This window comes from Elephas maximus, chromosome 19 (assembly GCF_024166365.1).
Source record: "Elephas maximus indicus isolate mEleMax1 chromosome 19, mEleMax1 primary haplotype, whole genome shotgun sequence".
NCBI classification, from domain to species: domain Eukaryota; kingdom Metazoa; phylum Chordata; class Mammalia; order Proboscidea; family Elephantidae; genus Elephas; species Elephas maximus.
In genome coordinates, this window is record NC_064837.1 from 47,349,719 (window position 1) to 47,362,517 (window position 12,799).

Below are 12,799 nucleotides of genomic sequence, written 5' to 3' on the forward strand. Positions count from 1 at the left end.
CCCCTCCCCGCCCCCCTCGAGGCGGCGGCGGCGGCCCCTTTCACAATAGCGCGGCCCGCCTCCCTCCTCTCGGCTCCCGGTTCGCTCCCGCCCGCTTCTCTCCCGGCGCATGCGCCCTCCGGTCGGCGGCGGCTGCGGCGGTGGCGGCTACGAGCGGCTCCGTTTTTTTTAAAGGGAAACGCTGAGGCGCCGGGGGTGACTGTGGGGGAGGGGGACCCCGAGCTACGGAGACCCCCCGGGGGAGGCGACAGACCCCCCCCTCGCGGAATAGGAGGGCTTTGGGCGGACCCATCCCCCCCACCCCCTCCTGAGGAGGAGGGGGGGAAAATGGAGGCTCGGGGCGGCTGAGGCGAGCTCCGGGGCGGGGGGCCGGGGCGGGGAAGGGGGGTGTGGGGTGGGGAGACGAGGCGGGCCCGGCCGGGCCAGGGGGGGCCGAAGCGAGCTCTGGGGATGAGCTCGGGGGCGGCTGGGTGCGAGCTCCTGCCTCTGAGGCGAAGGCGGCGGCGGCGGCGGCGAGGCCCCCATGGGCCGGCGGAGGGCCTCAGCCGCGGCCTCCACTTCTCCGCACGCCGGCGGGATGGCGCCCGGGCCCCGGAGGAGCCGCGCTAGCCGAGGCCTGCAGCGCTGCTGAGGCGAGCCCGCCAAACTCCCCTCCCCCTCCTCCGTCCTCGACCCCCCGCACCTCGCCCCTTCCCCACCCCCTCCTCCGTCTCCGTCCCTGGCGCTGCTCCGGACCACTCTGACCATGAGATCCGCAGTGTTCAAGGCGGCCGCGGCCCCTGCCGGCGGCAACCCTGAGCAGCGACTGGACTACGAGCGGGCTGCGGCGCTGGGCGGGCCGGAGGACGAGCCCGGGGCAGCCGAAGCCCACTTCCTCCCCCGGCACCGTAAGCTCAAGGAGCCGGGGCCCCCGCTGGCCTCCTCCCAGGGCGGGAGCCCCGCGCCGTCCCCGGCCGGCTGCGGCGGCAAGGGCCGGGGCTTGTTACTCCCGGCTGGGGCGGCCCCCGGGCAGCAGGAAGAGAGCTGGGGCGGCTCGGTGCCCTTACCCTGCCCGCCCCCGGCCACCAAACAAGCCGGCATTGGGGGGGAGCCAGCGGCCGCCGGAGCTGGCTGCAGCCCCCGGCCCAAGTATCAGGCGGTGCTGCCCATTCAGACGGGCTCTCTCGTGGCGGCGGCCAAAGAGCCTACGCCCTGGGCTGGGGACAAGGGTGGGGCGACTCCCCCAGCTGCCACCGCCTCGGACCCGGCGGGACCCCCACCACTACCTCTGCCCGGGCCGCCACCCCTCGCGCCCACCGCCACCGCCGGGACCCTGGCGGCAAGCGAGGGCAGATGGAAGAGTATGAGGAAGAGCCCTCTCGGTGGTGGCGGCGGCTCGGGAGCCTCCAGTCAGGCCGCCTGCCTCAAACAGATCCTTTTGCTGCAATTGGACCTCATCGAACAGCAGCAGCAGCAGCTGCAGGCCAAGGAAAAGGAAATCGAGGAGCTGAAGTCTGAGAGAGACACGGTACGGGAGGGGTTAACCTGCGTTCGGGACGAGGGGAGAGTTGTGCGCATGCTCGGGGGAGGGGGCCCGTAGGAGGTTAAGGTACCCCTTGGTTAGGGGTAAAGGAGGTTGGCTACCAGCAAAGGAGTATCTTAGGTGCTGAGCCCTTGGTCCTTGGAAGCCAAGCTCTCAGACACGCTGGGTTGGAGGGAAGGCTTAAAGGGCAACCTCCTAGTGGAGGGGAGGGGAGGTTTCAGGTGCCAAAGGGTTAATTTAAAATGACAGCCGCCGATTTGTGGGAAAGATGTTTGGGCCTAATTTGTGAAGGGTTAAAAATGAAAGGGTGGGGTGCATAGGTGGTGGCTTTATGTAAGGGGTTAAATTGAGGAGCTGTCCTGTTAGAAATGCGTTGTGGAGAACAGGGACATAGCAGCTGTTGCTCTAAGTACTGCTGCAGCATCTTTGGATAGGAGGGGAGTAGGCCTTTTAATGGGCAGAGGAGGAGTAGTGGTTTACGGTGGAATCTTATTTTGGGATTTCTAAATGATATTAGAGAATCACTGCCTTTGATTTCAGACAGTTCTTAATAGGAATCTGGGTTATAAAAACATGAGCACACTGATCGGGTCCCTTGTATAAGCATGAGTGCTGGCTTGGTGTTTGGAAGATTTTAAGGCATCAGGGGAAAGTAAACTTATCGAATGTACTAAATAGACCAAAAAAAGAAAAATTCCCTATTTTAGAACCTTAAGGTCTTAGGGAAGTCATTATTTCTTTATACTTCTGAGAAGCATGGCTATGTAGGCTTGTTTTTAGTGCAGCAGTAGTTAAGGGCACCTCCACGTTAAAATGTATTCTTTCAGATATTAGGAAAGCTGGGGTGGTGGGGTGTTATAGTGCTAGCTTGGTAACACCCCCGCATACCTTACAGCTGCCTAAAAATAAACATGGTTTCTACAATTGTTGTGTTCAAGCCGCAGCAGTCAGTCTCTTTCTCTCTCCCTTTTTCTCTCTGGCTTCGTGTGCGCCAAGGGCTAAGCAAGGGAGCAGAGAGCTATTCATTTTGTTTTCTTTCCAAATGAATCGCATCAGGCAGCGGCTGTTTTATTGGAGAATGCAGTCTGCAAGGTGAAATGGGAGCTGAGGCAGGTCTCATTAAAACATCTCATGGTGTTGATTTGTGGAAGTTACTCAACATGGAGGTGGCACTGCTCAGCTACTGTACTGCAGTCTGGGGGTGTGATGGTACTGTAATTACAACACATCATATCCTTGTATGGGGGTGGGGGAGGCTGGAAGAGAAGGACTGGTGAAGGGGAAGAAATCAAGGAAATGTCACCCACAAACCGTGGTTAAGTAATGTGAAGGGTATGAATCAAAGCCAATATAGGGAGATGAAATGAGAGTTATGGCTGACAGAGGGGGCTCTCTGCAGATTGTGGAGGTGTTTGCTCTGTTCCTGAAGTGAAGGCCCCTTTGCAGGCTTTCCAAGGCAGGAGAAGTGGGGTGAGTTAAGGATAGAGTGTCAGTCTGAACTTGGCATTCACTGCTTCTGTTGTGTACTGCAGTCTTAGTGTTGCTCAAGGTGATTTCTCTTACTCCATTTGTTGTTTGCCCTCGACTAAAATATATGTAGTTAAGTAGATATGATGAAGGTATCATGAATATTACTGTATAACTATGATCAACTCTTCTTATTACAGGGTATAAGTAGAACAGTTGACACCTTTTCTCAGAACATTTTAATAGCAAGTTTTGAAAAGAATAGATTTCCATTTTCTGTTTGATTATGTAGTCCTCCCTTAAATTTAGTTATAAGTCTTTGGTCTTAATATTTGGATAAATAGGTTAATTTTTCTGTTACCTCAAATGCAAAGCAAAATGTGTGTTTCATGATCTTTGGTGGATTTATGAGTACTGGTTTCTCTTCTAATTCCTCCAAGTGGAGCCTTCATTGTTTTAAGAACCTCCATCCCACCCCTTTCAAATAACACTGCAATTCCTAGTGGCACTGCAAGGAGCTTTTAATTCCTTCTCAATGTAACGTTTGGACCTTGCCCTTGTGTATTGAGTTTTGGAGTGAAGTAGAAAGGCTAGGATTTGGAGAACCTTAGGACATCCTAAAATGATGTAAGGTTAATTCTAAAACTCCCAAATTGACTTGGAGTCACATGGTTAGCAGAACCAGAGACCATGCCATTAAAAGACGTGCTGTGGCCCCTCACTGTAGAGAGGATCTTTCTGAAGAATGAACTACAAATTCCCCCATGCCCCTCTCCATCTAATTTAACCTGTAAAATTAATCAGTGTACCTTGTTTTCTCTATTGCTTTTAAGAAACATCATTAAGATTAATGTCTGCTTCTTAAAAAATAAGCTGAATTGATAGGGTCCAGGGAAAGACTACTGATTCCTAAGTACCTGTATTTAATTTGGTTGTGTGTGCTTTAAGTCTACATTTTGCCACTTTGTCTTCTAGCTCCTTGCTCGGATTGAACGTATGGAAAGGCGGATGCAGCTGGTAAAGAAGGATAACGAGAAAGAAAGGCACAAGTTGTTTCAGGGCTATGAAACTGAAGAGAGAGAGGAAACGGAGCTATCAGAGAAAATTAAACTGGAGTGCCAGCCGGAGCTTTCGGAGACATCCCAGGCTCTGCCTCCCAAGCCTTTCTCATGTGGGCGGAGTGGAAAGGGACACAAAAGGTGTGCTGATAACTTCGTTACATTGTCTGGACATGATGAGGACACTTGTTACCAGTGACTGAGAATAGTGGATTGGGATTTATGAATTAGTTTTATAGCAACCATATCCTGACTTATGAGGGGTCTCCCATGCTGAGAAAGTATCTTGAAACGTTCTTGCTTAGGCTGTAAAAGTTTGCTAGGAACTTTTTTCGTCATTTTAATTACAGAATGTAGAATACATCATAAAGAGAATGGGCAACAAATGTGACAGCTGATTTTGTTAAAGAAAACTATAGCAGTTCACTTCAAGTTAGGAAATGTTAAATTCCTCCATTATGTTAGGCATTAATAGATATAAAAAAGTAAAAGATAACTGGCTTTGGACTCAAGAGATTAGTCTAGCTGTAAAGAGGGGCATAAATTTTGAAGACACAGAACTTAAAAACAGTAAAATATGTAGATAAACAACAGTGATATAAGCTAAGTTTTGTAAGATTCAGGGATATTAAAGCATACTCTGAATTAGAATAGTAAAAAAAAAACTTTAAAGAGGAGATGGATCTTGAAAAAGAAGTATAGAGTTTAGACTGGTAAAGAGGAAAGGATATGGCATCCTAGGGATAGCTCGTGGGGAAGGGGAAGGAGGGAGAAAGGGAGTCAGCAGACAGCTAGAAAAAAAGACATAGAGGTTGTAATTAACATGGGGGAAATAAAGAGATTGGTCACTGGTTGACAGGAATGAAAGAAATAGACCACAGAGTAGGGGTACCTAGTGTTGGTTAAACAAAATCGAATAAAACAGGAGTCTTTTTAGATCTGGTAGGTAATAGGACATCAATAGATGTTTTTAAGCATGGAAGCTCATGTGTTCAGCAAATATTTAATTAGGGTCTGTTGTGTATACTGTTAAGCATGGGGCTGTTCCCACTTAGTCTGCCAAATGAGCATCAGATGTTTAGGTACCTAAATACTGGTCATTTTGGGACAAGAGAACAATCTAATTCTCTTGTCCCAAAATGAAATCAGATTTTATCCAACAGTAAATAAATTTTAAAACCTTTTCTTCCCTATTCAATAGGAAATCCCCATTCGGAAGTACAGAAAGAAAGACTCCTGTTAAAAAGCTGGCTCCTGAATTTTCCAAAGTCAAAACAAAAACACCTAAGCACTCTCCCATTAAAGAGGAGCCCTGTGGTTCCTTATCTGAAACTGTTTGTAAACGTGAATTGAGGAGCCAAGAAACTCCAGAAAAGCCCCGGTCTTCAGTGGACACCCCACCAAGACTCTCCACTCTCCAGAAGGGACCCAGTGGCCATCCCAAGGAGAAAGCCTTCTCAAGTGAGATAGAAGATTTGCCGTACCTTTCCACCACAGAAATGTATTTGTGTCGTTGGCACCAGCCTCCCCCATCACCGTTACCATTACGGGAATCCTCTCCAAAGAAGGAGGAGACTGTAGCAAGTAAGGCATAGAGAACACTTGCTCTTATACCCTAGTGGTGGCGGTCAAGCTAACAAGTTTGAAAATGCCTTTGGCATTTTTTTAAAAGTGCAATCAATAAAGCAGAGTTCTGTCAAGAATGAGTAAGTTAACAGCCAGAGACAGACACTGTGCAGGCATTGCAAATAGATGGAATTACAGCAAAATGTGCTCAATGTATTTGCCTGCTTACAACACTGGGAGATGTGTTTGCCAGTAAGTTGCTCATCACAAGAGCACCAGACTTGGGGGTGTAATCTCCGGCAACTTGCATGCCCTCTGAAAGAAGGGTTTTCTGTGCTGTGAAATGCATAGAACTTACACTTTGCCGTGCACGACTGTTCCTGCAATTGATATTGTGTGAAACCTGGGAGGGTGGTCTTTGGGTGTTCTCAGGGGCCAATGGTAATTTTTGGGTTGGGGAGCCAGGTTGGGGTGGGGAATTTCACCTGGGCCTCCACTCTTTAACTATATAAACGTTTATCTGTATCTCTATGTCCCGGTCTGGGGGGCAGGAGGAATCTGCCAAAGACCAACAGTCTTACTTTATCTTACTATATACTTCACAAAGGTTCTAAAATGTGAAGAGTTTACTTGGATTGCAGTAGCCCATTGGTTGTTCATATATTTAAATAAAATGGTCTACAAACTATTTTTCAAACAATAAGGACTATCTTGGGATATCTGAGCTGCTTGGGGAGGGTGTGGGATGTGGGACTTGATCTTCATTCCCTTTTTTTCTTTATGGCTTCCACACAGAGATGATTCCCTTATCTCCTACATCAACCAGTAACTGGAATGTGCCTTCAATCATGTAATGTTAGTCTGTGACAGTCACTGTGGGTGCTCCAGGGTAATGGTGGGGGAAGCCTTTTTGGATAGAGCTGCAGCCCTGAGTTTCTACCCTGTGTCTTGTCCTAGCCGGGATGGGGATGGGAATCCATTCCAATAAGACAAAGAGCATTCTCCAGACTTTGTTTGGCTGTTCTGGTTACAAAATCAAGTGGGGGAAGATAGATTATTCTTCTTAATGATTTAAAATTCACTAGACCTCACACTTGAGTACCTGAGATAGACCAGGATCCTGATCTAGGTTTGATTTTTTTGTTGGTTCAGTCAGTTGAACAGGTTCATCCTTAATGGTTAACCTTCTTGCTGCCATGGCAATGCTGTGTAACAACTTGAGAGGAACCGTGAAGCAACTTCCCATCCGGGATTGGGAAATGGCTTGGTCCGGAGCTGTTCTGTGTGACTGGCTATTTTTGAAAATCTTATCTGCCCTAGTACAGAAAATTCCAGACACCTCAGATTGTGTGTATAGCAGTAAAAGGAGTCCGATTGGGGGGATCGCACCCCTTTGAGAAGCCTGAGTTGTGAATAAACGTGTGAATCGTTACTCTTGACATCCCTATCTCAAGAGGAAGTCTCAATGGCTTATTCTAAGGAAGCCAAAGTCTTTGTGCATGTTGTTCAGGCTGGACCAGCAAGGTAGTTTGTTTGGAGGGAGGAGGGAGCTGTTTACGAAGACTACATATGTAAGTTTTGAGAACACTGATTTTTATTTGAAAAATAGGGTCAACTTTTACTCACCTGCCATGTTCTGAGTTTAAGGTTTGATATCCTTGGCCATCAACTGTTGCAGGGAAACCACCCTAAATAATGAAGAAAAGAAGTCGTCTCAGTGTAAAAAAAAAAGTGGTGGGCTTATTTTCTTTTCTTTTGTCTGTTGTTCCCTCTTCCCCTCCCCCAGAGAGAAATTCTCAAAAGAACAACTCAAAAGCAAAATGGCTTCCTAGTGAGAACTTCAGTAATGATCCTTTCCTCCAATTTGGGTATGGGCTTTTTTTCTTTTTACACTGAGATGATTCTTCTTTCCTGCATTATTTAGGGTGTCTGATGCCATCAAGTGTTGCAGGAGAAACTTCAGTCTTGGCTGGTGAGTAGAATAGGAATTGTGCTGGCTGGGCTTGGGGTGGAGGTTGGTGGGATGGTGGACGGTTGGGAGTTGTATTCCTCATCAGTTGAATGTGGGAGAGTGAGGTTCCTTGGTGTGTGATTACATTACTGTAGACTTCACAATGACAACAAATTTCAGTTGTTTTTCAGGAACTGCAATAGCATCTATTATATGAATTGTCAGGTATTGGTTTAGGGGTTTTTGTGATCCTGAGTCTGGCAGACTGCAATGGTATTTTAGGGTCTTTTATACCAGAGCAGGAACACTGAATATGGCTTGAGGTGAGGCCATAAAATGGACTTCTATCACTTGGTAACTTTGTGGGAGAGACCTCTTTTCCTAGGGAATAGTAGAAGGGTTATGTGACCTTGGATTTAAGGGGGTTCCACCTCTTCTCCCTTTCTTGTTTTTTTCTTTCCAGTTCCTTCTTGGAGGGACCATTCAGTAGAGCCTCTAAGGGACCCAAATCCTTCAGACCTTTTGGAGGTAGGTACCAAGAGCCGTCAGTGGATGAGAGTAAGAGACCAAATAGAACGTGGGGGGGTAACTTGAAATGTCACAGTAACTGTATGGATGGATTATGTAGACTTTTGTGGTCAGAAGGGAACTTGAGACATTATTTAGTCCAACTCCTTCTTTTTATAGGTGAGAAAAGTGAGGTCCAGAGTGGCTAAGTGATTTATTAAAAAATCTATAGCTAGATAATATTTGAAACAGAAGTAGAGTTCATGTTAAGTAGAAAAGTTAGTATGTACCACTCAGCAACAAAATTACGTATTACAAGCTGGTTTGAATCTTAAAAGGTTGGTATTCATTGTAAAATTAGACTTTCACAAAGTATGGAGGGCGAGGATTTAAGGCAGCTTCCACGGTTGTTTTGGTTTGATACCTTGGAAAGCTATGGAAATGGTTTTGAGATGTGCAGATTTTTTAATAGGGTGGGTGTGGAGAAGAGAATATGTGTTTTGTTGATTCTGTCACCAGGAGGTTCACATAATGTCCTTAGAACTCAACTCAGGTGAGGCCTGAAGGTGAAACATTTTACCTTCCTGGAAGCTAGAAATGAGTTAGTATATACATGTATGACATGGTGGTAAAATAGCTTATCATCTGCCATCCTTTATGCAGAACCTGGATGACAGTGTGTTTTCGAAGCGGCATGCAAAACTGGAGCTGGATGAGAAGAGAAGGAAAAGGTAGGCCAGAGATGTCCATCCCAGAAACAAGTGAGCCTTGGGACAATGACCTCTCACTTCCACACTGTGAAGAGTCCTCAGGCTCTTAACACTCTTAAATTACTGGCTTCCCAACTGGTTGAGTATCTTAGCTTGAAGTGGTACTCGTAAGTCAACATATTTGGCTCTGTTTCTTTGTATATGCCCTTCCTCAGTTCCACTCTCCGTGGAACACCAACACATGATCTGAACTGTTAGACCTAAACAGCTCTTCCCTAACCAGGCAGTCAGTTTTCTCTACCCTATCTAGGGGAATCAGCAAGGTCTTCCTAGCATCTGCAGTATGTGAGTTGCTTTTATAGGTCAGGTCTTAAGTAATGTTGGATTTGTTTGTTTTGTTTTGTGTGGCTTATTTTCCCAGATGGGATATTCAGAGGATCAGGGAACAAAGAATTTTACAGCGACTGCAGCTCAGAATGTATAAAAAGAAAGGAATTCAGGAATCTGAGCCTGAGGTTACCTCATTTTTCCCTGAGCCAGATGATGGTGAGTTCTAACTGTCTGTCTTCTTAAAAGCTGGGTTTTCAAAGAAGAAAAAGGGTGCAAGGCTCCAGGTTACAGAATGCTTTGAGTGACTGAATTAATTGTATTTTGGAGCAGATATAGTTGCTAGAACTTCTCCATCCATGGCACTGACAAGGTCCCATTTGACTTTCTTCCATAGTTGAAAGTTTGATGATTACCCCCTTCTTGCCTGTTGTAGCATTTGGACGACCATTACCAAAATTAACTCCACAGTAAGTATAAAATCCCTCCCCTTCCCATCTCAGGTAGCCTGTACCTCCCTTTTAGACTTTATGAAAGCCTAGATATAAGGCGGAACAGGTGATTTAGGAATATCTTTGGTAGCAGTCATGGTTCTTTTACAGAAGCGAGGCCACCCTGGGCAACTAGTTTTTGCAGTGATAAGATTCCTAACCACGAATTAGTAGTATTGCTTCTTGAGTTAGAAATAAATTATTCAATCACTTCAATGGCACATTGTTACTCAAGCTTTAAGGCAGGAAAGTCACTTCGAACTTGGGACCCTAGAGTCAGGGCTAGGAGTAGTAAGGGCATAGTGATCTTTTTTTTTTTTTTTTCATAGTGATCTTTTTGAAGTTACTGTCATGTCCACGCTGAATCCCTTTTAGTCTTGGAAGCTGATTCCCCATCCTTTTTTTGCCAGGAATTTTGAGCTGCCCTGGTTGGATGAGCGTAGTCGATGCAGGTTGGAGATCCAGAAGAAGCAAACACCTCACCGGACGTGTAGGAAATAGCTGTGCTGGCAAGAGCCCTCTGTCTTCAGATAGTTGTAGCATGCCATTCCCAGAGAGTGGCAGAGACCTGTATACGTGACCTGTGTCCTCATGTATGTTATCATTTGCTGATACCTTTCCGTACTCCCTTGATTCTGGTTTTGTTTTCATCACTCTGATTTTACAAAAACTCTTTCATTGGGCTAATTGTGAATTACAGAGAGTGATTAAGGTTTCTTTTCCCTTTTTGGGGGAATGAGCTCTCAAGCTAAATCTATAGAACGGCAGATTCGAAAGTGTCAGGGGTTTGCTGCTATGCATTTGCCTATGGCAGAGTACTCTCTTCTTTAAACTTGTGGAAGAGGAAGCAAGCCTTGCTTTTAAAGCTGTGCCTGCATGGCACTCTTCTCGCCCTGGTATACCCTTCCCTATAGTTTGGGTATAGTGGTTTTTACCCTAAAACAAAACAAAAAAACCTCACCATGAGCTTAAGCACCAGATGAGGAATAACAAGTGAAGTGATGAAGCAAGTCATCCTCACAGAGTAGAAAAGAGACTGGAGAGTTGATAGATAAATGTCTGGAAAGACAGTCGTTCTCTTAAAACTATTTTGTGATGGAGCCATGTGGGGAGAGAGATTTAGATATTATTTTCTTAGTTTATGGGTAACTGAGTTTCTTTCCACACCCCTCAAAAAACATCTTTGGAAAAGTTAATGAGGATGGTCAGTTTCAGACAAGTTATAGTTCTAAACAAAAGTCAGTTGGCATTTGGGGATGGCATGCCAGAACCTGTTTAGATGTCCTTATGTTGCATCACTTCTCAAGTATTCCTTGTTGGGCTTTATCCTTTTTTGCTGAGCTCTTGGTGCTGGGGTAGAGGTTTAGGGAGGGTGGGGGGTGTGGAAATATGTGCTTCATTTGGCTGGCAAATGTCTACATCTTGAAACAAACAGATGTACCTAATGAGCTTCTCCATTCACTTTGTAAAAATACATTTGTGTGTGTACCATCTTGGTTCTTTTTTTCCCCCCGTTTTGTTAAAAAAAAAATTTAGGACAGCACCCCCAGGCCACTTTGGTCTCAGTGTAAAATCCCTGTAACTATCTGGAAGGAAAATAGAGCCAAGACCTCTGGTCTTAAATATATAGGAATTGCCTTTCATTAGTCTTCAGGACTATGGTGTGAAAACAAGTAGGGGTCTAATCTCCTAGAAGGTAGGGGCTTTTATCCTTGAAGAGAATATGTCCCCAAACCATTAGCACTTTTAGAGGAGAAGCCAAGGTATGTAGGGTGTGTGGCCGGCCCATCAGTGGAGCATGAGAGAATGGGATACCATTGTGGGAAGAGAACAAAAGTTCCTCAGGGGCCTCCCACTGCTAAAGCTTTTTGTGAGATCTGTGCTCCCTGAGATTGACTTTTAAAGGAATTATTCCGGCAGCACATGTAGTCTTGGATGATCTTGCTGCTCTTATTTCTCCTTTTTTTGTGTGTTTGTGTTCATTTGTAACTCCATCTGCTTAGGAGAGTGGGCTCTCCACAAGGGAACCTGCTGTGAACATCATTGCAGCAAGTATGTAGAGAGAAATAGGACTTAATCCACTAGGGGCTCTCATCTCACACCTTAAGGAGAGGAAGGAATTTCTTGAAAAATTGGGCCAGATTTTCTTTGTTCTCCATCGTTTTAATGTGGCAAGCTATTTAGCTTTCCTGCTCTGACCTATGTTATATTCCTTCACAGTGTGCCCAAAAAGAAAAAAATACCAATCAGTGTCTCTACTTTATTCTTGATCCCTCTCAGTTTCTTCTTGATTTTCAGCATTTGTTGGATTAGTAAGTTTGGATACAGGTTAGCAAATTTAATCTTTATGTTTATACCCTGCCCAGGGGACTCCCCAGATTCTGAACTTGAGCTAGACTTGAGAGGAATCCATGAGGTGCTATCTGGCCAAACTTAAGTGGGTTCTGTTTCCTTGGTTCTCCCTCTCCCTGAGGACCTCTTATTTTATTGTCCCCTCTTTTAGATCAATGCTCCTTTGATTTGAGTATGTTGAGGTTTGTCGAGAAGGAGGTTGGAGAGTGGGTTAGCAAAGTTCCAAAAGCGAAATTACAGTGTGTTGTTGGAGTGTGGGGGGAAAATTAGTCTTATTTTTCCCTACATGGGATACAACACTGTGAAATTCAATCTTCAACTGAAAGCCCTGCAGTTCTCCTAAAACATAGTTCTTTGTTTATCTTTCTTTAACCAAGTTTAAGCTAGTGTTAATAAATTAAAAAGAGAAGTTGCTTGTCTGTCCACTTCAGCTTTGTTTTATGCCCATTTCATATTGTTGTCTGTGTTGTAATTCATACTTTTGATACCATTTCTGATGTGTAAAATTGGGTGTCCTGTAAATATCTTATAAAGAGTTCAATTGTAAATAAACTATTGTGGCTGTTAATTTTTTGAATTCTTGTTTCACTTTATTAGATTTATTGGGAAGCATTAAACAATTCTGCTTGTATGTTTTAAAAGATTAGAAAAATAAATCCATTTTCACAATAAAATAGAAAAACATTATTTTCCCTTTCATATAAGGTATTCACTTCCATTTTTACAAGAACAGTGGTTGTGTTTCATCTGTTCTGTGTTCCTCTTGACACATAATTAGAAACTTTAAAAACAGGAGACATGTAAGATGCTTAGTGTCTATGACTGAGTTATCCTAGTTGGAAAGACCT

General features: G+C 45.2%; 1 protein-coding gene across 2 annotated transcripts; it reads left to right on the forward strand.

The window, feature by feature from the left end:
- The first annotated feature begins 410 nt into the window (after positions 1 to 410).
- Positions 411 to 12,519, forward strand: MSL1 (MSL complex subunit 1). Of its 2 annotated transcripts, XM_049860484.1 has the most exons (10): positions 807 to 887; positions 1,412 to 1,507; positions 3,965 to 4,188; positions 5,249 to 5,631; positions 7,538 to 7,585; positions 8,028 to 8,092; positions 8,735 to 8,802; positions 9,203 to 9,327; positions 9,506 to 9,578; positions 10,010 to 12,519. In XM_049860484.1, the coding sequence occupies exons 3-10, from the start codon at positions 3,986 to 3,988 to the stop codon at positions 10,098 to 10,100; spliced, it is 1,056 nt and encodes a 351-aa protein (XP_049716441.1). In that variant the 5' UTR covers positions 807 to 887; positions 1,412 to 1,507; positions 3,965 to 3,985; the 3' UTR covers positions 10,101 to 12,519. The 2 variants fall into 2 exon arrangements, with proteins under 2 accessions (XP_049716439.1, XP_049716441.1); XM_049860482.1 differs by having other exon boundaries at positions 411 to 1,507.
- Positions 12,520 to 12,799: the final 280 nt, after the last annotated feature.

Excerpts from the sequence above, each read along its gene's own strand:
- MSL1 (XM_049860482.1), top strand. The coding sequence starts at position 746 with ATGAGATCCGCAGTGTTCAAGGCGGCCGCGGCCCCTGCCGGCGGCAAC. Across the intron at positions 4,189-5,248 it reads AGTGGAAAGGGACACAAAAG|GAAATCCCCATTCGGAAGTA; the intron begins GTGTGCTGATAA and ends CCTATTCAATAG. Across the intron at positions 8,803-9,202 it reads GATGAGAAGAGAAGGAAAAG|ATGGGATATTCAGAGGATCA; the intron begins GTAGGCCAGAGA and ends TTATTTTCCCAG.